The sequence below is a fragment of the Gasterosteus aculeatus genome, chromosome 11 (genome assembly GCF_964276395.1).
Source record: "Gasterosteus aculeatus chromosome 11, fGasAcu3.hap1.1, whole genome shotgun sequence".
Classification (NCBI taxonomy): Eukaryota; Metazoa; Chordata; class Actinopteri; order Perciformes; family Gasterosteidae; genus Gasterosteus; species Gasterosteus aculeatus.
Genome location: NC_135699.1, coordinates 11,865,508 through 11,892,945, shown reverse-complemented (window position 1 = coordinate 11,892,945; position 27,438 = coordinate 11,865,508). Strand labels below are relative to the sequence as shown.

The following is a 27,438-nucleotide window of genomic DNA, read 5'->3' as shown; positions in this document are numbered from 1 at the left end:
CTTCAATGAACACAACATGTAATCAATAAGATAAAGTGCTTCTCACTTTTATTACTTGTTCCAATACTGGGCGCAATGACCTGAGGGTGAACATGGACATTTGTGTTTCAATACGCTACTAAATGGCCATTTAAAAGTTTGAGCAGACATTGAAAATATGGTTTAAATATTCATAATAAATTCCTTGGGATACCTGAGTGCTTGAAACTTCTTTCAACTTACTTGAGCAGACGCATCAGATTTATCTGGATTTGCTGTGTTTTGTTCCTTGTAAATCCATAATAGTAAATATATGTTAGAATTCAAGTGCATGCTATTATTGTTAATTAGATATTATTATCAATTATGTGTCATGAATTCTGTGCTCCAAAATTATATATAAAGTATTTATGTAAATTCTGTTTAGAGTACAGAACATTACCTTCAACAACTTCTTCTTGAATTTTGCCTGTGGTCCGAGTTTTGGGATCAATTTGGCAATTTGTTGATCATCCAGACAGTAAAAACTTTCCGTGTCAACTTCTTCTTCTGCAATTAAAAATTTCAAAGTTTAATCTCAGTCGAGCAAAAATAATTGATTAGATACAGACAAGCGGTTACTTGCTTAATTAATGTGTCCCTTTTGTAGAAATACATACATGTACTATAAACACTTGGTATTAAAATGTTTATGTAGAAAGACATCTTTAATATCATGTGTTTTATAAAAAACACACACTTATTATTAAAGAATGTCTACGTGTAAATTATGATGCTTAGAAGGATGTCAACAACAAGGAGCAGCGAGCCTTAGGACAAAGTGTTATTTGTATTTTTATTACCCCACTAGGAATGTAAGTTTAAAAAAGGGCTCCTCAGTAAATCAAAATAGAGGCCATACCAGGTACCAAGTTGTACAAAGCAACACCTGCTTTGGTGGAAGCTACTACATTGAAAGTCCAAAATGGACGGTTATAATAAATCAAACACCAGCATGTTTAACCAATGAGAGGTGACTCCGCCTGTGTGATGAAAAAAGTATATGATGTGATGTTATCCTGTGTTTTTGGCTCACAAGCTTAAGCATTAACAGCTGTCTGCCAACATTTGCTGACGAAATGTTGGCAGACAGCTGTTAATAGCCTGTGGACTGCTGAGGCTCATGTAGCCCTCGTTTCGGGAAATATACGGTATCACAACTATTTTTATTAAATATCTTTTATTCTAACTTTTTCATCTCGGATTCTTCTTCAAGGCTACCCAGAATTTTTGAACACAACACTTTAAATTGTTCAGTCTTTTTGTCTTTGATGCCTTTGTCTTCTCTGAACAGAGAGATGAATTGCAAGGATTAGTCGACACTTATTAACATTGCAGCATGTTTCATGGTGTGATGGTGAAACATAATGATGCTAATGTTTTGTACAGTTAACTGTCGAAAGTTTTGTAGTGACCAATTTAGTTCCACGAAGAGAAATGTCTGAATAAAGAGACACGCAAAAATCTAATTTATCTAATCTATCTAATTTATTCATGAATGATTACAGCTGTGTGGAGGAAGGAGAGAGTGTATCTCCGGTCACCAACTAATAAATTAATCTGGTGAGTAATATGTTGTGACTATACATTCCAAGGCTCCCCCCTGGATGCCAGTGTCCTTATCCCTACCATAATAAATCCAAGGGGTCTTCCCTGTGTATGTAAAGTAAGACTGTAATGCTCTGATTTGTTGAAGTTAGAAATTGCCACTGAGCTGCAACTTGGATTCCCTCGCGAGAATAAACAGAAGAAGACAACTTTTGCTTCAGAGACTATTTTTTCCAGTCCCAATTGAGAAAATCATCCAATAGTTGAATAATTCTGTAGATGTTTCAGTATTAGTAGGTCATATAAACAGTGTATAGAATGTGTTTCCTAAAAAAGAGGCACAGTAATACTTTACCTTTAAACTTTTCTATCCACTTGCAGAGACCCCATTCAGTTAATTTATCACGAACAAAATCATCCATGACCACCAACGGAAACTGCAAGTTAAGCAAAAAGTTTAAAATCAACCACTGCAACTTCAGAAAATCCCATTTCACTGAATGAAAATAATAAGTAATGAAACTGCTATTGGCAATCTCAAGGAATTATCCATAGAAAAGAGTTACAGGGGAAAGGAAGACTCTCTAGACATCTCAACGCTGATTGAACAAGAATTTTGCCAAAAAGCTACAAGTTTCTGGTAGGGTTACTACCAGCTGGCTCCTCCCCAACCATGGAGCCGATTAGTGGCATCACTCTTCAGTAATATTCCTTATAAATAATAAAGATCTGTCAATATGTTTCTCTGTCCTAAAGAGTTTATACTTTTTATCGAGTGGGAACAACTTCCATCCTCAAATTCTAGCGTGCGACGTTGCAGCCTTCAGTTTATTATTCACGGTGAAGATCTTCCAGCTTTCAAACGGTCAATAAGAGTGATTAACATTAAAGACACGATATACATTCTATGGTTTACCTGCAGCGAGAAGGTCAAAGATGTGGATCAATGCCGCTCCTCTAGCTTTGTCAAACTGCAGCGGGGATGAAACTCCCGTTGCTCTGCAAAATACTCCAACTCCACCCAAGAAATGAAACCTAAAGGGTTCTTGTTTGTGAAACTCCTCCCACGATGCATTTCCCGTTTGAATGATTAATTTATTTATCGGTGCACTGACAAGAGATCACATGGTTTGTTGCTGCAACAGAAAGACAAGAACAATATGATGAAGGCATAAACCGGTTTGACAGGTTTCATATGAGGAAGTAAAGTTAATGTCGGTGCTTATTTAAATATTTGCACAGGTGCGTCTATTTTCCCAGTTTGTTTTTCTTTCATTGAAGCCGTTTGTGTGTTGACATTGTTGTTATTGTTTGCACTCTTCCTTTCTAACTTACTGAGCCTTGTGCTGCAGATAATCAAAGCAAGCTGAAAAATACAGACGCGTGTATTGACAATTATTAGTAACCTAAGATTATGTCTGAAAAACTTATTTTTGCATGACCTCTAGGGTGCCATGTGAAAAAACCTCAATTTACTAACTACATGGATGGTGTTGTCGGGAGCCTTGTGCTCCTGGTAGGGTTACCCTTGGCAAAGTGGTCTCAGGCGAGGGGCCAGACTAAGAATGGTTCAAGACCCCATGAAAAAACGGAAGAGGGAAGGAGTTACCCGGCCTGGAGGAAGCCCGGGGCCCCCATTTGGAGCCAGGCCCAGATGGAGGGCCCGACAGCGAGCGTCTGGTGGCCGGGTTTACCGTGGAGCCCGGCCGGGCACAGCCCGAAGGAGTGACGCGGCAGCCCAAGAATCTACTCCCCATGGGCTCACCACCGGTGGAGGAAACCGATGGGGTCGGGTGCGCTGCTACAAGGGTGGCAGTGACAGTGGGGGGTCTAGACGAAACAGACCTGGGTGGCAGATGCTGGCTCTGGGGACGTGGAACGTAACCTCTCTGGGGGGGAAGGAGCCGGAGCTTGTGCGGGAGGTGGAGCGTTATCAGTTGGATCTGGTGGGGCTTACCTCTACGCACAGGCTCGGCTCTGGAACCACACTCCTGGATAGGGGGTGGACTCTATTCTACTCCAGAGTGGCCCATGGTGTGAGGCGCCAGGCGGGTGTGGGGATACTCATAAGTCCCCGGCTGAGTGCTGCTACATTGGAGTTTACCCCGGTGGACAAAAGGGTCGCCTCCATACGCCTTCGGGTGATGGGGGGGAAAACTCTGACTGTTGTCTGTGCATATGCACCAAACAGCAGCTCAGAGTATTCAGCCTTTTTGGAGAACCTGAATGGAGTCCTGTATGGGGCTCCAGTAGGGGACTCCATAGTCCTACTGGGAGACTTCAATGCGCACATGGGTGACGATGGAGATAACTGGAGAGGCGTAATTGGGAGGAATGGCCTCCCTGATCTGAACCCGAGCGGGTGTTTATTACTGGACTTCTGTGCCAGTCACGGATTGTCCATAACAAACACCATGTTCGAACATAAGGATGTTCATAAGTGTACGTGGTACCAGAGCACCCTAGGCCAAAGATCAATGATCGATTTTGTAATCGTATCGTCTGATCTGAGGCCGCATGTTCTGGACACTCGGGTAAAGAGAGGGGCAGAGCTGTCAACTGATCACCATCTGGTTGTGAGCTGGGTCAGAGGATGGGGGAAGACTCGGGACAGACCCGGTAAATCCAAGCGTGTAGTGAGGGTGAACTGGGAACGTCTGGAGGAGGCCCCGGTCCAAAAGATTTTCAACTCACACCTCCGGCGGAGCTTCTCTCACATTCCTGTGGAGGTAGGGGACATTGAACCAGAGTGGTCTATGTTCAAAACCTCCATTGCTGAAGCCGCGGCAGTGAGTTGTGGCCTCAAGGTCTTAGGTGCATCAAGGGGCGGTAACCCTCGAACCCCGTGGTGGACACCGGTGGTCAGGGAAGCCGTCCGACTGAAGAAGGAGGCCTTCCGGGTTATGATATCCGGTGGGACTCCAGAGGCAGTTGCAGTGTACCGACAGGCTCGAAGGGCAGCAGCCTCTGCCGTGATGGAGGCAAAGCAGCGAGTATGGGAGGAGTTCGGGGTAACTATGGAGGAGGACTTTCGGTCGGCACCAAAGTGCTTTTGGAAGACCATCCGGCACCTCAGGAGGGGGAAACGGGGAACCATCCAAGCTGTGTACAGTAAGGATGGGACCCTGTTGGCATCTTCCGTCTGTGACCTCCAACTCTCACTGGAGCGTTTCGCAGTCGAGTGTGAAGTGGTCGGGATGAGGATTAGCACCTCTAAATCTGAGGCCATGGTTCTCAGCAGGAAACCGATGGATTGCCTACTCCAGGTAGGGAATGTGTCCTTACCCCAAGTGAAGGAGTTCAAGTACCTCTGTGTCTTGTTCACGAGTGAGGGGAAGATGGAGTGTGAGTTTGGCCGGAGAATCGGAGCAGTGGGGGCGGTATTGCACTCGCTTTACCGCACCGTTGTGACGAAAAGAGAGCTGAGCCGGAAGGCAAAGCTCTCGATCTACCGGTCAATCTTCGTTCCTACCCTCACCTATGGTCATGAAGGATGGGTCATGACCGAAAGAACTAGGTTACGGGTACGAGCGGCCGAAATGGGTTTCCTCATGAGAGTGGCTGGCGTCTCCCTTAGGGATAGGGTGAGAAGCTCAGCCATTCGTGAGGAGCTCGGAGTAGAGCCGCTGCTCCTTTGCGTCGAAAGGAGCCACTTGAGGTGGTTTGGGCATCTGGTGAGGATGCCCCCTGGGCGCCTCCCTAGGGAGGTGTTTCAGGCACGGCCAGCTGGGAAGAGGCCCCGGGGAAGACCCAGGACTAGGTGGAGAGATTATATCTCTGCACTGGCCTGGGAATGCCTTGGGATCCCCCAGTCAGAGCTGGTAGATGTGAACCGGGAAAGGGAAGTTTGGGGTCCCCTGCTGGAGCTGTTGCCCCCGCGACCCGACCCCGGATAAGCGGTTGAAAATGGATGGATGGATGGATGAACCCACAGTGGAGAAAAGCCACCAGATAACTGAACAATCCTGACCAATCAATCTAAACCACATAAGAAACTTATTTACTATGGAAATGTAAATCGGTTATGATGTTATGATGACCATATGAGGTTGCATGAGTCATCACTTGGACACAGTACAGGTACCACTTAACCATGCTCACTTAATACTGTGTTGCAGTCCGTGAAACCATGTTCATAAAAGACAAAAATAGTATTGTTGTGTATTAACTCTGAGTATTACTTCTTCTATTCGGACAACACTTCGGTCACTGTTCGAACAAGACCAACTGGAGAAAGAGCTCAATGTGAATTCAGCGTGTGTATGGAGGCTCAAAATAGAAACGGTCAAACAATTACATTTAGAGTATGTTTCTTTTTCCAGGTTTTCCCAGTGCTGTGAGTTCCAGTGTGTCCTCGCCTTTGATCCAGACTCCTGTTTATCTGTGGAGTCCAACATGGGCAGGTAGCAAACCTTGAGCGAGGCTCAGTCTGGTAGGTGTGCACAAGTAGACAAGAGGGTGTGTGTTGTTGCATGTTACACATGTTGGGATCTGGCTTAGTTATTAGAAAGTATATAATAACTATTGACATTAATACAACTATTAATATTGTTGTGTTCAAAAATGAAGAAACGCCGCACGGACAGAGGGCATCGCATAACGAAAGGTTAAAATCAAATGTATTTAATAAAAGAGATGGTGTTGTGGTAAAAAGAACATCTCAGCTGAGGAGCCGCTGGTCTCAGCAACCAACAGGCCAGGTCAGTCCTTTTGACCATCCCTAGAGCCCGTCTGTCATCTCCACCAGCGAACTCGAGAACAATGGTTGCCTACAAGTATTTATAACAATGCTTAAAGGTGTGAAAGTTAGTGTCAACACCCCTGGGAGTGGTCTTCTGGTGAGTTCAATGTAACTCAGATTTCGAATGACCCTCAGTCAATATCAGTTGTTGTGCAAGTATTACATGCATGCATTCCAGTTGATTACATTACATTAAATAAAATCATAACTGTACATTGGTATTATTCTATTACAGTTGCAGAATTACAGTGGTTTTACAATATTGTCATTACTTTATTGATTACACAGTTTCAGAATCATGGCTGTATTCTGTTGTTCACTATATGCATTTTTATTCATTTATGAACCAGGTCGTCAGTTTATTTCTAATATCCTACAATATTAATGGAATGTGGATTGAGATTTCACAACCAACGTGCACAACCAATTGAATCATTCAGTAAATGAATGATCATGTTAGTGACGGTATGTTACAGTGTGTACTGTATATATGTGCGCTTAGGATACACAGGAGTTCATCCGTCCATTCCAGACCGAAGCTCCACAGAAGAGAGGCCCCTGCTCAGCACAAGATCGCTCCCTGCAGGAGAGAGTCAGAGCCCAGGTATGCATGTGTACTTACTGTCTACAGACAGCAGAGGTCCATCTTACTTTGTGTAGCCCCACTACTAACAGGTGCTCTATCTGTACTGTACTGAAATGTCTTGTGTTTAATGTCCCAGTGGATTAGTTCTCTAAATACATCCTATCTTCATTCCTAGAGTCCTGAAGCCTAGTCAATGCCAAAACTCTGCTGTGCCAGGCCAGCTGAACCACCAGGGGTGAGACAAGTGCCCCGATAACCACAAAGCGCCTGAACTGCTCTCAAAACTCACATCAACTGCCATATGTAATTTATGTGGAGATACGTGAGTCAACCTCACCACACTACTCTGAAGATGTTGGAATGCTTTTTGGCAACACTGCACACTTACTTCTTCTCACTATTAAGACACACTTGGCTCTAAAACGTTAGTCTCCCAATAAAGTTTCTAGGCTTAAATCTGTTTGCTTAAGTTACACGTTGGACCTTTACTCTGAAGTCTCTCCTGATTGCACATTTCATATCTCATTTGTGACCTAATGTATTTTTTGTATAAGTGTAGCAGGATGACTTTCCCAGTAGCTCTGCCCATTCGCGGTATTGTCCCTTTTAATTGGCTTTCGTGTAAGGAGGGATTGGTCTGCCTTCTCTCTCTCTCTCTCTCTCTCTGGCTACGGGTGCGTACCTTCCTCTTCTGGGTTACCTGGCCGTAGGTTCTGCAGACGCTCTGCACAGTCTCTGGTGTTGCGCAAATTGTGTTACCGTGCAGGTATGTTGTAATTTATTGCGCGTCAATGTTTCCATCCGTGCACGGTAATAACGTGTGTTCATGTGCAGGCGCTGGCAGGTCGGACGGCGTGTGTCGGCTTGTTCCCCTTTCGGTGCCGGAGCGGTAACAAGGCATAATGGATCCATGTTCTCATTCTGTTTACGCCAAATTCTGACTCTACCATCTGAATGTCTCAACAGAAATCGAGACTCATCAGACCAGGCAACATTTTTCCAGTCTTCAACTGTCCAATTTTGGTGAGCTCTTGCAAATTGTAGCCTCTTTTTCCTATTTGTAGTGGAGATGAGTGGTACCCAGTGGGGTCTTCTGCTGTTGTAGCACATCCGCCTCAAGGTTGTGCGTGTTGTGGTTTCACAAATGCTTTGCTGCATACCTCGTCAAAGCTAGCTACCTAGTCAAAGTTGCTCAGCTTGAATCAGTCGGCCCAGTCTCCTTTGACCTCTAGCATTAACGAGGCATTTTCTCCCACAGGACTGATGAATCCTGTATGTTTTTCCCTTTTCACACCATTCTTTGTAAACCCTAGAAATGGTTGTGCGTGAAAATCCCAGTAACTGAACAGATTGTGAAATACTCAGACCGGCCCGTCTGGCACCAACAACCATGGCACGCTCAAAATTGCTTAAATCACCTTTCTTACCCATTCTGACATTCAGTTTGGAGTTCAGGAGATTGTCTTGACCAGGACCACACCCCTAAATGCATTGAAGTAACTGCAATGTGATTGGTTGATTAGATAATTGCATTAATGAGAAATTGAACAGCTGTTCCTAATAATCCTTTAGGTGAGTGTAATTCTGTGTGACTGGTAGTAATTTCATAATTTTAATAATAATGAGGTATTTTAACGTTTTTTTAAACCATGTGGATGTTATAGTTAATATTTTTAATATTCAACGTAACAATAAATTAGAATTAATCAATGATTTACATTTTTTTTTAAATAAAAAAGGGCTTGACTTCCAAGACAAAAGTGACAAAGCAATTCCTAGATCTTTTTTAAATACCTTGCCTAAATGTAACATTAAATATTGGATGAATAAACTTAGTTTTATCATGCCAAGGACAGTCTTTACTAATTGTACCTATATAATTTATTCCGTTTTTAAGTTAACGTGAAGGATTTCGGTGTCTGTAGTGAATGACAGCACTTTCAACTTATATATATATATATATATATATATATATATATATATATATATATATATATATATATATATATATATAACAGTATACAATATATCCATATCGTAACTATTATAAATATATTATATTAAAGGATAAATATATTACAATATAAATGTATGTATAAAATGTATTAGAGCATATATATATATATATATATATATATATATATATATTTATATACATATATATTGAGATGCCCCTATGAACCTAGTTTGTTGGGGAAACACCAACTCAAAAGCCTCTCAAAACTTGAAACAATGAATTATTTGGGATAAAATGTCCTTGTTTTCATCCTGGTTGTGTGTGTCCTGTGCGTCACAGCTGGGTAGCGATGCGACGTGACAAGGTCACTGCGGTCAACCAGCCTCCACTTCCAAGCAGTCAAGCCTGCACGTTATTTCGCCCTGCCGTGAGCGCAGCGTTTGGCTGGCCCAAAGCTTAATGTATTTTAGGACTCTGAAATTATATGTCACTCATTCACTCTTCACTTCACTCGTTTTTTCGGATGTTTCTTCGGGAATTTTTATATTTGCTCTGCTGAAAAACTGGAGGGTGAATGGAATCCATTGTAACCATCAGGGATTTAAGTCTCACAGCAAGTGCTCCCTGTGTGACTAACCACCCTAGCTAACCCCTCCCCTCCCCCTTGACACACACACACACACAGACACGCACACATTTTTGTCTGCATCGAAACTTTAGTCAATTAATAACTAAAATGACACATAAACAGAGAAAATCAAATCACTATGCATGTCTATTACCACAAGCTAATTCAAAGTACACATTGAAGAGAATTGTAAAAAGATGAGTTGACAAAAATGGTTAAGACCCAGAGGTGTCAAAAGTATTCACATTCATTACTCAAGTAGAAGTATAGATGCTAGGGTTTAAATAGACTTCTGTACAAGTTGAAGTATCAACTCAAGGTTTTTACTTAAGTAAAAGTATAAAAGTACCGGTTTAAAAACTACTTAAATTATAAAAGTAAAAGTTTTGGGGAAACAGGGGGAAACAAAATTCCATTAAGGACAAATTCTTAATGTGTAACCTCGCTCACAGAACATGTCAGTCTGTTACAATGTGATCGGAAGGCCTTCAGATCACGTGACCTGCCGTTTGGATGATGGAAACATGGCGATATTTAGAGAGGCGACGCTGAGACAGCAGAGGGACACATGTATCGATCGATCTATTTCACTAAACACCCAACTGAGATTGTCTTGTGCCACCACCGGAGGAATCGACCACCTGCCGTTCCGGCGTCACGCTGATGTGATTTCGGAGAAAACCAATAGGGTGTCGGATTGTTATATGTTTATACTTCTCATCCAACCACAATCACATTCACTCTATCCGGGTGGCGCGATTTATCTAAATAGTTTTTTTGTGTGTTTTTGAACGACGACAAGCCGGAAGTAATGAGGATTTTTTTTTAAATGGAAGGAGTAGAAAGCACAGATATTTACGTGAAAATCTAAGGAGTAGAAGTAAAAAGTAGTCTGAAAAATAAATACTCCAGTAAAGTATAGATACCCCAAATTTCTACTTATGTAAGGTTAGGAGGTATCTGTACTTTGTTTCTTGACACCTCTGTTGAGACCAAATCCAGAGGCCTCATGTTTCCAAGGGTTCGGGCTCTTCAGCTGCTCGTCAGCTTGGCGGACTGGAACTAGTGATGAAAAGCAACGTCAGAGTTAATCAGAACAGCTCAATACAGAGTCATTATGTAGATATTTTAACAGCTTTTACCAAACTACCGGTCTTCTTCTGCGCTTCCCTTCAGTCCTTTATAGTGGTTCTTCACCATATCAAGCTCCGCTGTAACATCTAAAAAAAACCATAATGTTAACATCAAGTTCACTGCTAGTTACACATTTGGGAATTTGATAAAATTATTTTGTATTTTTAGAGATTATCATGTTTTTATTTTGTTGCCTTTACCTGGCATTGAGTAACCGGATGTCTTGAGCGACAGCTCGATTGATTCCTTCATTGTCTCTTTCAGGTCCTTCAGGATGTTGTTCTAAATTATTATAAATATCTTCATCACTCACAGATTATATGTATTTCAGACACTAAAACCTAAATAATATGAAGGGCAAAGTGTGGCGTGCAGCGTTTTAGTCCAAAAGCACTATCAACAAAGATTCCTTAATTCTCTCTCTCTCTCTCTCTATCTCATATATATATATATACACACACACACACACACACACACACACACACACATTAATATACACACACATATTGATGAATACCAAGAAATGTAGATAAAGATATCAAAACAAGTTTAAAATATCCTCATCGTTTGACGTATTATAAAATGTTACAAACCCTTAACTCTCTCAGTTGGTTCAACATGACGTCTCGAGCAATCTTGAACATGTGGTTTTTTGAATCTTGAAAATGCTTCTTTATCGTTTCCTTCATTTTTTCCAGTGAGTTAGTTCCACACAATTTTTTTGCATCTATAATGAAACAGATACGATTGTCAACTCAATTAAATTATAGGCACAATTATGGTAAATGATGTGCGTATGTTTTACATGTCCTGATCTTTTATCGTACCGTCATAGCATTCCTGCATTGATTCCTCAACTGTTGTCATCAGACTGCTGTAGATCGTTTTTTTACGTTCGCGGATGATTTTGATGAGTTTCTTTTTCATCTTAACTTCCTGAGAGAGAGAATATTAAAGATCCACATGTCTTGAATACAACCAAGACAATATAAAAATCTGTCTCCTCTTGTGTCTCCTCTCTTCTCACCCTTCTACTTCGGCCTTTCTGACCTGCTACAGCTACACAAAGGACTAATGGTACACTTCTCTTCCTTTACCTCTGCATTGAGGAATTCCAGTTGAAGTTCGACATCTTTGTACTCTGGATTCATTTTCATCGTCTTTGTGTCAAGTGAAAATAAATTGAGTTTTCCGTTGAATGGTCCACAATTTACTTCATTTCTGAAACATGTTAACATATTGAAATATTTCATGATCACTTTGTATAATCACTTTGTATTTTAATGAAGTAATATAAATTGATTTTATCACATTACTGTTATTACTGCATAATGTATGAACTGTTAATTCCAGGGATAGTTTGTACAACCAGCCTGCACAGGGTTTTATGTCTTTATTAAGTTATTTATTACGGGAAGGTCTCCTTGAATTTCTCATCAATGCTCTCAGTCAGGTATGAAGATAACGCCATGTTCAGGTTTTTTTGTTCCTTCTTATTTGGATTTTTGTTTTTTTCTGCTTTGTGGATGCCACTGTGCTCGACTAAATATCTCAGTGTCTTGTGGAAACCTCTTCCTGGTTTTCTCTGAAACAAAACAGAAAAAAATTGTGCAACAACTGTTACAATGATGTATTAATAATGATGTAGTTAAAATTATGAAGTCTTAATTTATATACTTACCGGATTTATCACCGACTCCAAGACTTTTTCACAGGAATTTTCAGATTTCTCAACTCCCTCATTGAGGCACTTTTCAAAAGCCTGGTAAGTTTCTACCATTTGATTCCTGACTTTGTCAAGTTCACCTGTCATCTTTTTTTCAAGGATTGTGCACACATCTTTCTTTATCTCAGCCTGTAATAAACAACAACACATTCAGCATTCAAAGCAATGAAACCATACAGTTACTCAATTTTGAGCGAGACCTCTCTTAAATTACTTTGTTTATGCAGCCTCTCTGAAGCAAAACAATTCAGGAAAGCAACTGACTTGGTAAAATGTATGTGTTCTTGCTTCTATCTCTGCTGCCAAAAGTTCTTTCTACCAATCCAGAATTGAATCTTCATTTTCCATCCCCCAAAAACTCTTTTCGATCTACTCCAACCTCCTCAAACCCCCTAGTCCTCCTCCACCCTTCTTCCGGTAGACTTTGTCAACTACTTTACCAAGAAAATAGCTGACATACGCTCCTCTTTCTCAAACCAACCTCCTACTACTTGCGTCCCACTGACTTCACCTCTATCGCCCTCACTTTCCTCTTTCACCCCCCTGTCTCCTAACCAAATTCTTACCCTAGTAACCTCTGCCCGTCCGACCACCTGCCTTCTTGACCCCATTCCATCACATCTTCTACAATCTATCGCACCTGACCTTCTTCCGTTCCTCACCTGTCTCATTAACAATGCTCTGTTATCTGGCTGTTTTCCAAATTCTCTGAAGGAGGCAAGAGTTAACCCACTCCTGATGAAACCCACCCTCAACCCTTCTGGAGAAAACAACTACAGACCGGTCTCTCTTCTTCCCTTTTTGTCCAAAACTGTTGAACGTGCGATCTTTAACCAACTCTCCTCCAATCTCCACCGTAACAACCTCCTTGACCCCCACCAGTCAGGCTTCAAGGCAGGCCATTCCACAGAGACTGCTCTCCTTGCTGTCTCAGAGCAACTCTACACTGCTAGAGCCGCCTCTCTCTCCTCGGTCCTCATCCTTCTGGACCTCTTCGCTGCATTTGACACAATAACTTGCCTCCATTCAGGAACTTGGTGTCTCAGGCTCTGCTCTCTCCCTTCTCTCGTCCTACCTCGACGGTCGCACCTACCAGGTAACCTGGCAAGGATCTGTGTCGGAACCATGTCCTCTTACTACTGGGTTCTTTCCTGGGTCCCCTCCTCTTCTACACCAACTCTCTTGGCGCTGTCATTCGCTCGCATGGCTTCTCCTACCACAGCTATGCCGAAGACACCCAACTAATTCTCTCCTTCCCTCACTCAGACACCCAGGTGGCGGCACGGATCTCTGTCTGTCTCTTACTGACATCTTTCAGTGGATGTCCGCTCACCATCTGAAAATCAACCCCGACAAGAATGAACTACTTCTCTTTCCGGGAAAAGATTCTCCGACCCACGACTTGACGGTCAACTTTGGCAACTCCATGCTAACACCCTCTTTGACTGCTAGGAACCTCGGTGTCACACTCGACAGCCAACTTTCCCTGACTCCCAACATCACTGCGACAACACAATCCTGTAGATACACGCTCTATAACATCAGCAGAATACGTCCCCTTCTCACTCAGAAGGCAGCACAGGTACTGATTCAGGCTCTTGTCATCTCCCGCCTGGACTACTGCAACTCCCTCCTGGCAGGTCTCCCTGCTACCACCATTCAATCTCTGCAGCGCATCCAGAATACAGCAGCTCGACTGGTCTTTAACCTTTCAAAATTCTCCCACACTACTCCACTCCTCCGCGCTCTTCACTGGCTACCGGTGGCCGCCCGCATCCAGTTCAAACTAAAGACACACCTCTTCAGACTCTACCTCAACTAAAAGACTAACAAACTAGCACTTAAATTGTACTTATAATGGCACTTATCTATAGCAAATTGTAAATTGGCTTATTTGAGGAAATTGCACTTTCTTGTTTCTTACTTGAGTTTGTATCCCTATGGTTGAATGCACTTATTGTAAGCCGCTTTGAAGTGTCAGCTAAATGACATGTAAGGTATGTATGGAACACATTTAGGACGTCTGTCTTTTACTTAACAACGTTTCCTCTTTATATTCGGTCAATATGATGTGATCACTTGATCTTACCCCTCCTCTGAGGCTGGCCCCTTGAATCAGAGAGAGGATCCCGAGGGCTCCGGACACGTAGTTCAACATGTGACAGTCATTGAGCTCCTGCAGAAACTCCTGAAGTTTGGGTATTTCTGTAAAAAAATGTCAGTTTGCAAATATAATTCCAAAATTAAATTATTCTTTTTTTTTTGCTACAATGAAGTCAAAGTCAAAATCAGAAATAAAGTAAATGTGCTCATATATGGAGACTTCACTTACCAGTTTCTTCTATATTTAGATATTTCTGATTTAGAAACTCTACGGAGCTCACTGTGAAGACTTTGAAACTTTCCTCACTGAAGTGTTTCTGAAAACAAAACGTTCTGGTTTTAAGTTAAGCTTGCAGCTGTAGACAACGTGTGATAAACCTTCTGTCACACTACAATACTCACCTTAACCTTTAGTTGGTTAAATTCTTTCATCACTTTGGCATTGGCTTGCTGGTTTGTTTTCAAGATGAAATCACGAATACCAGCTTTTGAACTAAATGAAAACGTTTCCATTAATTTCCACCTCAAACAGGTTTTTGGAGAACTGAAACCTTATTTTCCGCATCCAAAATACAAGTCTAAAAGACCTCTTTTCAACCTGTAGCTGTAACTATCGAATCCACCATTCTATCGTGCATCACTTTATTTAAAAAAAAAAAAATGTATTTTGTGATCTCAATGAAATGTTGTCTGGAAAAAATGAGGTGAGTTGTTAATAACAAATACAACGTTACAGAATACTATTTCAGATTGGTTAGTTGTGTTGATTGTAGAACAAGTTCTTGATTTCCAAAGGAATTTCCTTGGAAGAACTGACTAAAACTGATGACCAGCATTAAAAATTAATATGTAGAAAATAGACAATATTCACGCTGATGGTCTCGATTTATAATATTGTATCATATAGAGGCATCAGAATTATTATTGAGACTATTTCATAACCACTTACAAATTCCTCCTACTACCTTTAACATGTATGTATATGTACTTTTGGCATCTTAAACCACTTACGTATCTTCTAGATTGTCATGACAATCAGATTTGGTGCAGATGAAGTGAATCTGATTACACTGGCCACCATTTACCATGTAGCTACAGGCATCTTTCAGGATATCCCAGGCTTCTTTGTCTGATGCTGCTCGATTAATGTCAGTCACGATCCAGATAGTGGAACAACTTCCAACCACCTGAACGGATACGACAGTTCATTATGATGGTTATCAGCACTTTGCAATAATACAAAGTCACCGTTTGCAGACAACACAGTAACACACAATGAAAAGCATTTCATGTTATAAATTACCGTTTTCCACATCTCGTCTCTGCTCTTGTTAGTGTCCCCACTTCCAGGAAGATCCACGAGTGTGACATGCTTAAGAAGATCAGCGTTTGGCACCTTAATGGTCACACACTTCACGAGCGGCCAATACCACCTCCCTGCACCTTTATCTCCTGCGTTATCTGGGTTGGTTCTTGTGTACCTGATTAACCTTTCAAATAGCTTTTTGGCCTGCAATAAACAGTAAAATGAGATCAAGGCGTCAACGTTAGCTGATTTCACTCAAAACCACAGACTCAAACATCAAACTGCTTTACTAATAGCAAGTTTTTTTTGGAAACCCTATAATTGAAATAATAGAAGCAAAATCAATTCTTTGGTGAATACATATTGAATACCAAAACGGAAGTGAATATAAAAGTAAAGTTTTGGGTGACAAAATTACTAATGATTAGATTTTGACAGAGCCTTAGATTTTTGGGTATAGTAAGTATGTTTATCATTGTAGCATTAGACCGCTTTCACGTGTTTCATGTTGACCTTTGTTAGGATTTTAAGTCTCCAGTTTGATGAGTAACTTTACATGAGAAAGAGTTAATTAGAGCAATGATTCTATATCTTTCATTAAGAGCACCAAAGACAATCACCACAGTTTTGTCTTTATTTAGCAACAGACTATGTCAAAACAATTGATGTAGTAAAAAAGTGAATCGATGGTTCCACAGCATACCACTGAAAGATAAATGTAGACTTTATTATAAGGGGCCGTTTAGGACTACTGAGACACTCTTACACGTACTAATGAAACATTGATGCGCATCTCACTAGTGAACGTAAGAGCATCTCACTAGTGAACGCAAGAGCATGTCACTAGTGAACCTAAGAGCATGCCACTAGTGAACCTAAGAGCATCTCACTAGCGAACGTAAGATTATGCCACTAGTGAACCTAAGAGCATCTCACGAGTGAACGTAAGAGCATCTCACCAGTGTGTGTAAGAGCGTCTCACTAGTGTGCGTAAGAGCATCTCATTAGTGAATATAAGAGCATCTCACTAGTGTGCGTAAGAAAATCTCACTAGTGAACGTAAGAGCATCTCACTAGTGTGTGTAAGAGCATCTCACTATGTGCATAAGAGCATCTCACTAGTGAACGTAAGAGCATTTCACTAGTGTTCGTAAGAGCATCTCACTAGTGTGCGTAAGAGCATCTCACTAGTATGCTTAAGAGCATCTCACTAGTGAACGTAAGAGCATCTCACTAGTGTGCGTAAGAATAGCTCACTAGTGAGCATAAGAGCATCCCACTATTGTGTGTAAGAGCATCTCACTATTACATCTCGTCTGTATCCATAATGTGCAGTCTTGTTGTGCTGTCTATAATTGTGCATTAAAACTAACAGTTTATAATTAAAGATAAACTTGTGGGTAGACCGTAGCATCTCACTAGTGAGCATAAGAGCATCTCACTAGTGAATGTAAGAGCATCTCACTAGTGTGTGTAAGAGCATCTCACTAGTGAACGTAAGAGCATCTCACTAGTGTGTGTAAGAGCATCTCACTAGTGTGCATAAGAGCATCTCACTAGTGTGGGTAAGAACATCTCACTACTGTGTGTAAGAGAATCTCACTATTACATCTTGTCTGTATCCATAATGTGCAGTCTTGTTATACTGTCTATAATTATGCATTAAAACTAACAGTGTTTTAATTAAAGGTAAACTTGTGGTCATTGAAACTGTCAGTAGGACATCAGCTTTAAAGCGACTACAAAGGATAATAAACATCTTTTTAAAATCAAAATATGAATTAATGAATATTTCTTTGTAAGATCTACATGTGTGGTAAAGTGAACACAACACAAAAGAGGACAGTGTTTCGTGAGGCTGTAAATCAGGTTGTCAAAGGGATTTCAATTTAGGGGAGGGGGGGTGGCGCGGACCTTGCTGTCAGAGAAGGGGGGCGCAACTCTAGTCCCAGCGCAACTCCAATAAGGACAAATACGCGTAAGGTCATTGAAAATCCGGACGGTCCGACAATAATCCAGACGTTCCGTCACCCTAATACAAGCGGAGAATTTCCTAGAAGTCTGGCCGAGAATAGGCTGCTTTCTGCGGCGTGAGATGAGGCTGACCGCCCGGTGCTGGTGGAGTCGCATGGTCCCATTAACTAGACCAGCATTAAAAAATCTTACCCACACTAGTGAGATGCTCTTAGTTCACTAGTAAGATGCTGTTACATGCACTAGTGAGATGCGCACGAGTACTTCATTACTACGTGTAAGAGTGTCTAGTGTGCATCAGAGTGTCTCAGTAGTTAAGTCCTAAACGGCCCCTCATACTTTTTTATTTAAATATCCCCTCATTAAAAGAGGTTAATAAATGAACCAAATATAAAGGGTTCAAGTACTGATCCCTGTGGTACTCAAAAGGTCATGCTTACCAACTGGGAAGTCAGTTTGTAACTAATTTGTGTGTATTAATGAATGTTTTGCCTTTATTACATGTTTTTGATTAATTTCTTGATTTCGTTGTGTATTTCCTGTTTTGAGTTAGATGCTTTTATTTTGAAGGCAGAGCTTGGGTTAAAAAACGAAAGTCAAATGGTGAAGACTGCAAAAGGAAAAAGAACGGAAAATACGGTGGTCAGTGAACAAACGGTTATGGTATTAGTACCCCCCCTCACAAAAGGCAAAAGTTTTTACGGTTGTTTGTGGGATTTAAATGAATAAATTGTACAACCATCAGTAAAGCGTCAGATCATCTGTTGGGAGCGACATGCTACACAGGTTGCTCATTTTAAAAGATATAGTATTATTACTATTTCTATTACCAGCTGGAAACCAAATCAATATTGAGATTTAATACAAGACGTAATTTAATCTTAATAATGAATGTTGGGTGTTGTTAAAACTGTTATATACTGTACATTTTTATTTTATTTAGTTACTGGGAGACAAACTTATTTATGATTATGAAAGGTACATTTTATGTGCGTTTGCAGTGATTGAGGACAAGCTACTCTTTCTTTAAGTAGAAAGAATCATATGGTGATTTTACTTTTACATTTGTCAAACTACTGTCAGTCACAACAGAAGGCTTTTCATTTTCAATGGATACAGAATGTTTAGTCTTACTTCTTTAGCTGTCAAAATCTTCTCCTTGGAAACGAGAAATTCAGGGATCTCTTTGAAATATTTGGTATCCATGAGGTCATCAGGAGGTTTTTCTTTCCCGTCTTTTCCATACACCGCAGACAGCTTTTCAACAATGTCCCTATATTCTGGGTCATCGTCATCCTTTTCCAGACCAAAATTTTTTGAGAACCACAACTCATCTCTCCACTCCTAAATGAAATACAAAAAAAAACTTTAACTTTGTTAAATTAAACGGCCTGCTGAGTAATCAACAACTGTATTCATGAAGCCACATCATGCCTTTTAAAATAAGGTAAAATAGCTTAAAGTAAACAAACATTTTTACCTCTTTCGTAATAAACTCAATAATTGCCTCGTACTTTGAGTTCTGCATGTTAGCCTCCACTTTAATCAAGGCTGATGTACATGCACTGATGCTTCCAGAGGGCAATCCAATGACAGCATTTATCAAAGAGCTCTTTCCAGCTCCGGTTTTGCCAAAGACACCAACCACCTCCCTCTCGTCCGTCTCCAAATCATGGATTTTTCTCCTGTTGTAGTGTGGGTTATTTTTTGTTTTAGAAATACACAAACACTTAAACAATGTGTAATGATCAGAAGTAGATCCATCTAGGAACAGGCCTCCACAGCATATTGTATCTTCTTCAGTAGAATTACTGTAATTTTCCGTCAATTTTTGGTAAATTACTACTGAATCCCAAAAACGTTTACATTCATGATTTTCCAAAATTTCCTCACTTCTTGATTTTATCTTGATAGATATTTGTCTGCAAATGTCATAGCATGACCAACTAATCCTAATCAGTTCATCCTTGAGTCTGAGTGAATTTTTGTGGAGAATTTGAAAAGATTTCGCTTAAGACATTTGTGAAAATGGACATACTTAGGAACAGCGGGTCTAACAGATGATGGCCTGCAATCTTAATTCTCTTAGTGAAATCAGCCCCTGGAGGGGAACCAAGGCCAGATAATATATTGATATGAAAATTGAGTAGACTTATTTCTTACCTCAGGAAGTCACTCAGGTTGTTTCGTCTGTGAGGTATTTTCTTTAGGACACATCGCATTATCTCTTTCACCTTAGTCAGTGTCTCTTCTTCTGTTAGAGTAAATATAAAGAACTATTCAGCAGGAACCCTGAACCAGTGAGTTGAATAAGCTGTAATGCACGATGAGGCAAGAAGCTAAAAAATTAGATGAACTTCTTCTGTCAGGTCCATTTAGAATGCTCCAGAGTGGATCATCAGGATCCTATCTTGGTGTATTATCAAAGGATAAACCCTGGTCTTGCTCTTAAAACATCATACAGTTAAAGGCCACAGTTAGGGTCTTTACTTTGATTGGTTGTCTGGTAAGATTAAATCGGGCAGCATAGTTAGTCACCAAGATGTAGAAACAGACATTTGCTGTCTGTTTCTAAAAATGTTATTACGTAGAAATGTTAACCCCTTTGGTAAGTTGGAGGTTATCATTATTTGGAAAGTATTATAAATACCTGAGTAGGATCCTGGTCCTTTGGCAAGACGTTGTTTTTTAGTCTGTGATTGCTGTTGATTGGACTCGCCCTGGAGATCAGACTTGCTCTTTCCTTATTGGGGATTTTTGGTGGGTGGAAAAAAAAATAAGAAAAAATGTGTTGCATCTGCCTCTCACAATATAAAGACACGGTCTCAATATATTTGTTGAGTCAAAGCAAGATGTTAAAAACTTTGAACACAACATGTAATCAATGAGATAAGGTGCATCTCACCTTCATTACTTGTTCCACTAGTGGACGGAATGACCTGAGGGTAAACGTGGACATTTGAGTTTTAAATTAATTTAAAAAAAATTCATAATAAAGGCCTTATGATACCTGAGTGCTTGAAACTTTATTCAACTTACTTGAGCAGACGCATCAGCTGTATCTGGATTTGCTGTATTTTGTTCCTTCTAAATCCAAAATAGTAAATAAATGTTAAAATTCAAGCACACGCTATTATTGTTAATGAGTTATTATTATCAATTATGCGTCATGAATTATGTGCTCCTATATAAATTACGTATAAAGTATTTGTGTAAATTGTGTTTACAGAACATTACCATTAACAACTTCAGTCTCTTCTTGAATATGAACCGTGGTCCCATTTTTGGGATCAATTTGGCAATTTCTTCCTCTTGATCATCCAGACACAAAAAACTTTCCTCTGTAAAGCCTTCTTCTGCAAGTAAAACATGAATGTGTCTCCTTAAAATGTCCACGTCTTTTTCTCTTTGCTGCTTTTGTCTTCTCTGAACAGAGAGACAAATTGCAAATATTAGTCAACACTTATAAACATTGCAGCATGTTTCATGGTGTAATGGTAAAATATTATTATGCCATAAGGTTTTGTACGGTTAACTGTCTGTAGCTGATCATGAGTTTAACAGTGACAAATTAAGTTCCATGGCACCAAGAGAAATGTCTGAACACAAGACACACAAACACCTCCCCTCTTTTATCTGATTCATGAATGATTACAGCTGTGTGGAGGAAAAAGAGAGTGTGTCTCCGGTCACTAACTAATAAGTTAATCTAGTGAGTAATATGTTGTGACTATACATTACCTTGATGTCAGTGTTCTTTTCCGTACCATAATAAATACAAGGCGTCTTCCCCGTGTATGTAAAGTAAGACTGTGATGCTCTGATTAGTTAAGGTTAGAACCTGAGATCCACGTCAAGCTGCTGCAACTTTGATTCCCTCGCGGGAAATAAACGGAGGATGAAAACTTTTAGTTCTGATTTTTTCAATTCCCAATTGGTTGAGAAAATCTTTCATCACAATAGTTTAATTCATTTTGTAGATAAGGGGCCTTCAATGTTTTTCAGGCTAAGGTCCCCCAAACTGATGGCGAGATGGAGCAGGGACCCCCTATTCCACGGAGCTTGGTCCGCCATCTTTTATTTTTGAGCTTCGCGCTCTTTAGACGAGAGCATGAACGCGATCTGATTGCCTGTGCTGTCGTATCTGCATGAAAGGTGATGTGAATTAACCGGTTCCCAGCTTGAGGGAGCTCCTGTGGGAAGCTGAATGTGTGCATTGCGGACTGAAAAATAACGTCTTCTCCAATTTATCCGTTCGCTACAATATGTTGGATTCGTGTTAATGTGTATTGAAAGACAATAAATGTAATTCTGATTCTGAAGACCAAAAAAATTGACTATTTTTTTGTATTTTCTTCTTTAATAATTGTCTTATCAACAGAAAATGTTGCAACCCCCCTGCAGTACCTCCGCGGACCCCCTGTTGAAGACCTCTGCTGTAGATATTTCAGTATTGGTAGGTCATATAAACAGTTTTTGTGCCCTAAAAAGAGGCATGGTAGTACTTTACCTGCAAAGTTTCCTATCCATTCCCGAAGACCCCATTCAGTTAATTTATCACAAACAAAATCATCCATGACCACGAATGGAAACTGTAAGTTAAGCAAATAGTCCCATTTAAATCAACCACTGCAACTTCAGAGAATCACATTTGAATGAATATAACAGTTTATATAAATACAACCATCAGTAAAGCGTATAAATACAATTGAAATAATCAATTACCAGAAAAATAACTATTTTGATAAAATCAATTTTCTCGTTAAACGATTTTATGGCTACAGCATACTTTAATGCTAATGTGTGCTTGACCATCAAGCTTTTATAACAATTTAAACTGATCTCATTTAGATCATAGATTGCGCCGAAACATGTACGGTAATATTAACAATAACATTAATCCAGTGTCGGCGGTAACTTCAATTTGGAGTGAAAGGGTGAAGAGCCGGAGGGGAAATGAAGACGCTGTAGACATGTCAAAGCTGATTGGCCAAGAATTTAGCCGAAAAGCGAAAGGTTTGCAGGTATGATTTGAGGTTTCAAACATTTAAAATATTATAATTTAAAAAATGCTTGAGTATTCTCACTATTGTCTGAATTTGTTTTAATAACCAAACAATAGATTGATTAAAAGAGAAAATGTTCAGCAGATTAATCAGTAATAAAATATATAATACATTCGCTTTCGACCAAATAATTACCTTTAACAGTAAAAGAAATAACAAACAACAATAGTAAAAGTTATAACAACCAATTATTATAATAACAGGCATAGGGGCTATTTCTCCAAGTTGCCAAGTTTTCTTCTTTCCTTTCAATACTTTAGTGTGGACAGATACAGAGAAAGTCGCCGTCACCGTACATTACTTAAGCAATAAGGAACGAGAGGCTGTACTTCAATATCTTCAATAACAGCTCGGGGCGTTGTTAGGCCCGATGCATAGCATTTTTTTTACTGTTTCTGCAGCATTACACAGGTATAATAATATACCACAATATACCTCACCAGACTGTCACGTAGCTCGACTTGACACCTACCTTTCATTGCAATAATTGATTAAATTAAACAATACTAGTGAACTTGTCTAATTTGTAGAACAGTAAAACTGCCTTTAAATGATCTGTCTGTCTAGATCTCTCTCTCTCTCTCTCTCTCTCTCTCTCTCTCTCTCTCTCTCTCTCTTCATTAAACATGACAAACGTCAGTAAACAGCTGGATGAGCCTTTTTGTTTGTTCATTTTTTAGAAAATGAACAAACAAGACCTGTTGGTCTGATGCTGCAGCTGTTAGGCGCTCAGCACTGCGCGAGCACTAAGCGGAAGAGGAGGAGGAGGAGAAGGGAGGGGCGGAAGGAATATCATTCACGTCTTACTAAACCTAGCCACGCGAAAGTGAACGAGGTAAACAAATCCTTTCTGTTTCCTCTTCTGAGCGCAGGTCACGTGAAAAATGATCCTAAGATCCGTATCCGAAGACTGAATCGAAGACGAATCATTGATCTACTCGCCGAGTAGATCAATGATTCGTTCATCGTTCATAACAATAGAGGTTTTCCTAAAGGCAAAACAGGTGTTACACCCCTACTGGTTTTTCCACCTACTGGTTTCGCTACGCGTGCGTGTTTGTGTTCACTCCACAGCTGCAGATGTGTCCGCCTCAGTTCCCTGATTCGTCACACATTCACAAACATATTGCTGAAAATCTTCAAAACGCATCACAAATCCATTGCAGCGTTTACGATTGTATAAGTGAGCACCACATCACGGCCACGTATGAAAACATTCACATAAAAAAATATATTAAAGGAAAGATCGGCACAACCTGGATTCGAACCCGGGGGATCAAAACATCAAAATAGTACCCTTGTGGCTGCTCTTAGCAGTGCGCCACGCAGACACACAGCAATTTGTGACCCTCAGTATTATTTTTTGATTTCGTTGACGTAGATCAGCATGGAGGAAACCTTTTGGTGTCGTGGATCTAAAACAACTGGTTACCTTGGGCGTGTCTTGGAACACTTCAGGACATGTGCAACGCTACTTCTTCATGAGGCTGCAGCCTTGCAGCGACATATTTTGATAAAGAAAGGATATTGTTTTCTTACGGCCATCGCGTGACGTAAACCACAGACACGAACAAAACAAAGTTTAGAAAATATATTAAAAGATCGAACCGACCAGGTTGCGAACCCATGCAGCAAAATACAAACACATCTCAAAGCTAGTCGTGCTGTGCACTGCGCCACAGGGTAGTACACAGGGTTTGGTCTTGATATATCAATGAAAGGAGATTGACATGGAGGAAACCTTCTGGTGTCGTGGATCTGAAACAACTGGTTACCTTGGGCGTGTCTTGGATCACATCCAAAGAAATGTATCCATTCTTAATTGTCACCCAATTAAAGTTAACAAGCAGCATCCCTATAAAAACGCCATGAGGTCGTACATACGATCTTTCCGAACAAGAGATGGACCCACAAAAAGTGAAGGAATTGAGTGAAACAGATTATACACTTGCAAAACTTCTATTAGGAATCAAAAACTTTATAAAGCTCCCAAAAGGAAATGTTATTAAATAATAGTGTTTTAACAGTCACAATAAATAAATAATTGAAAAAAAAATAAAGTAGCTCTAAATAAAGCATGCTGGACAGCAGAAGTCCTGCTCCAAAGGTGGTTTCCCAGTGCAAACCCAGTGGAACCACAGATGGATGTCACGGAAGACACGCCCAAGGTAACCAGTTGTTTTAAATCCACGACACCAAAAGGTTTCCTCCATGCTGATCTACGTCAACGAAATCAAAAAATGATACTGAGGGTCACAAATTGCTGTGTGTTTGCGTGGCGCACTGCTAAGAGCAGCCACAAGGGTACTATTTTGATGTTTTGATGCCCCGGGTTCGAATCCAGGTTGTGCCGATCTTTCCTTTAATATATTTTTTTATGTGAATGTTTTCGTACGTGGCCATGATGTGGTGCTCACTTATACAATCGTAAACGCTGCAATGGATTTGTGATGCGTTTTGAAGATTTTCAGAAATATGTTTGTGAATGTGTGACGAATCAGGGAACTGAGGCGGACACATCTGCAGCTGTGGAGTGAACACAAACACGCGCGCGTAGCGAAACCAGTAGGTGGAAAAACCAGTAGGGGTGTAACACCGGTAAATCTAGTCCTTGTAAGGATTCGTTCAAAATGAACGAATGTGAACGACACATCACTACGTGCCTGACGGTGAAGATCTTCCAGCTTTCAAACGTTCAATAAGAGTCACCCGCGGGGATTAACATCCTTAAAGACACGATATACATTCTATGGTTTACCTGCAGCGAGAAGGTCAAAGATGTGGGTCAATGCCGCTCCTCCAGCTTTGTCAAACTCCAGCGGGGGTGAAACTCCCTTTGCTCTGAAAAATGCTGCGACTCCACTCAAGAAACGAAACAAAGATTCTTGTTTGTGAAACTCCTCCCACGATGCATTTCCCGTCTGAATGATTCATTTATTTTCAACAACCGACCCTCTGGGGGAAAAAAAACGGACTTTGCTCCGAGCCGCGTTGGTTCCTCTTTAACCTCCCCGACGGTTGCGTAACGTCCCCCCCAACTCCTATGGTCACCCCCGCTTTTTGTACTCAGCCGACACTCGGATTTCCTTGGTCAAGTCAGCCGACGCTTGACTTTTAGTGCACGTATATGATGTGTCTGTACATGACTACTGGTGTACAATAAAATAAATATTTCTTTTTGTTCTCAAAGTTTGACCTGCAATAAAAACAGATTGATCAATAGTTCCAGACCAAGAGGTCCTTAACACAGGTGCATTGGTCTTGGTCTGGAACTATTGATCAATCTCGTTTTAGGGCAGTTCAAACTTTGAGAAATGATCTTTTTGAACGAGCAAAAATAGGGCTTTTACTTGTGAAATATCCAAATCTGTACAGTAAAAATACTTGATATTCAGCAAGGTAGTAGTCAGAGAGGTCCTTAACATGAGTCCTGGCCTGGAATTATTGAGAATTATGTTTTTATTGCATTTCAAATATGGAGATATTGTCTTTTTGAACATGCAATGTTCTTTGGTTCTATGGCTTTTACTTTAAAGAAATCTCCAAATCTGTACAGTAAAAATATTTCATTTTTCTTACAATAATATTCAGATATGTCCTTATCACATGTATGTTAGTCTTTGACTGGAATTATTGAGAAAAGTATTTTTATTGCAGTTCAAACTTTAGAAATTGTCCTTTTGAACTTGAAATATAGGATAATTATCTAACTTTGTACAGTGAAAGTATTCTTTTTTTTGTACAATAGTAGTCAGAATGGTCATGAACACACATACTTCAGTCATTGTCCAGAATATTGGATTAAACAGCTTTTATTCTGGTTACTTGTTCAATACCGTAAATATCAGCATACACGTGCACTACAATTCAAGCGTCGGCTGAGTTGACCACGGAAATCCGAGTGTCGGCTGAGTTGACCGCAGTCTTTTACTGCAGCTCTGTTAAACGTAATATTTACTTCCCAAGTGCATCGTGAAACAGGTGTGAACTACTGCCGTAATTCCCCTTTGTCTCGGCCAACATGGCCTGGAGGAGCAAACCCCTCATCTGTTGATTGAAAAACTATGACTTTAACTCAGGGGCGGGCAGACCCGGCCCGTTGGGCGTTTTGATCCGGCCCGCCGAGTATTATGAATTATAAATTATTGTTACGACCGCTGTAACACTTCTCCGTTCCCGACTTGAGTTTCCCAAAGCTCGATGACGGCAAAAGACCAGCATCGATGTTTCTTAACTCAAGTCGGGAACGGATAAAGGCTGGCGCATGCTTCTGCGTTTGCGTCTGCGTCGTTGCGTCGACGCACTCGTTTCAATTCACGGTTCTGCGTGTGTTGCAGAGTAATTCACCGCCAGAACAACAGGCGGAGTGACGTGTTTTTGTTGAAGACGACCTAGAGAGTCACGTCTATTTATGTATTTGTTTATTTATTTATCATAGACTTTATTGCCTCGTGCATCGCCACTGCTGCTTTTCATCGCGGACACATTTGTCCCGTATGTTCCTGCACAACTTTGTGCACCTCTCGACCGGCAAACCGGCGTTTGCGGCGATCTCCCACCGTGAATACAACCCGCTTATACAACCCGCCAATGACGGCTTGTATAAGCGGGCATATTTACGCATTTCTTCCGACAAAAGTTCTTAAATCTG

At 40.5% G+C, this 27,438-nt stretch overlaps 1 protein-coding gene across 4 annotated transcripts in view; it reads right to left on the bottom strand.

Annotated features, from left to right (window-relative positions):
- The window catches only part of LOC120827247 (nuclear GTPase SLIP-GC), a 37,878-nt gene extending 12,055 nt beyond the window's left edge, over positions 1 to 25,823 (bottom strand). Inside the window, exons 1-22 of one of the 4 annotated variants that reach the window (XM_040189995.2) lie at positions 25,546 to 25,823; positions 22,232 to 22,313; positions 20,959 to 21,077; positions 20,761 to 20,808; positions 20,627 to 20,660; positions 20,372 to 20,464; positions 19,885 to 19,975; positions 19,202 to 19,406; positions 18,856 to 19,065; positions 15,745 to 15,951; positions 15,453 to 15,628; positions 14,844 to 14,934; positions 14,671 to 14,758; positions 14,428 to 14,543; positions 12,294 to 12,467; positions 12,025 to 12,197; positions 11,710 to 11,833; positions 11,440 to 11,548; positions 11,206 to 11,339; positions 10,813 to 10,894; positions 10,621 to 10,698; positions 9,547 to 10,540 (exon numbers count right to left, since the gene is read on the bottom strand). In XM_040189995.2, coding sequence (XP_040045929.2) covers positions 10,625 to 10,698; positions 10,813 to 10,894; positions 11,206 to 11,339; positions 11,440 to 11,548; positions 11,710 to 11,833; positions 12,025 to 12,197; positions 12,294 to 12,467; positions 14,428 to 14,543; positions 14,671 to 14,758; positions 14,844 to 14,934; positions 15,453 to 15,628; positions 15,745 to 15,951; positions 18,856 to 19,065; positions 19,202 to 19,406; positions 19,885 to 19,975; positions 20,372 to 20,464; positions 20,627 to 20,660; positions 20,761 to 20,808; positions 20,959 to 21,077; positions 22,232 to 22,298 — 2,415 coding nt within the window. In that variant the 5' untranslated portion in view covers positions 22,299 to 22,313; positions 25,546 to 25,823 and the 3' untranslated portion in view covers positions 9,547 to 10,540; positions 10,621 to 10,624. Of the gene's footprint in view, positions 1 to 46; positions 81 to 222; positions 268 to 421; positions 529 to 1,921; positions 2,004 to 2,482; positions 2,703 to 5,863; positions 5,989 to 9,546; positions 10,541 to 10,620; positions 10,699 to 10,812; positions 10,895 to 11,205; positions 11,340 to 11,439; positions 11,549 to 11,709; positions 11,834 to 12,024; positions 12,198 to 12,293; positions 12,468 to 14,427; positions 14,544 to 14,670; positions 14,759 to 14,843; positions 14,935 to 15,452; positions 15,629 to 15,744; positions 15,952 to 18,855; positions 19,066 to 19,201; positions 19,407 to 19,884; positions 19,976 to 20,371; positions 20,465 to 20,626; positions 20,661 to 20,760; positions 20,809 to 20,958; positions 21,078 to 22,231; positions 22,314 to 25,545 lie in introns of those variants that run through there. The other 3 variants (XM_078083790.1, XM_078083788.1, XM_078083789.1) reach the window with 3 other exon arrangements.
- Between the last annotated feature and the right edge of the window lie 1,615 nt (positions 25,824 to 27,438).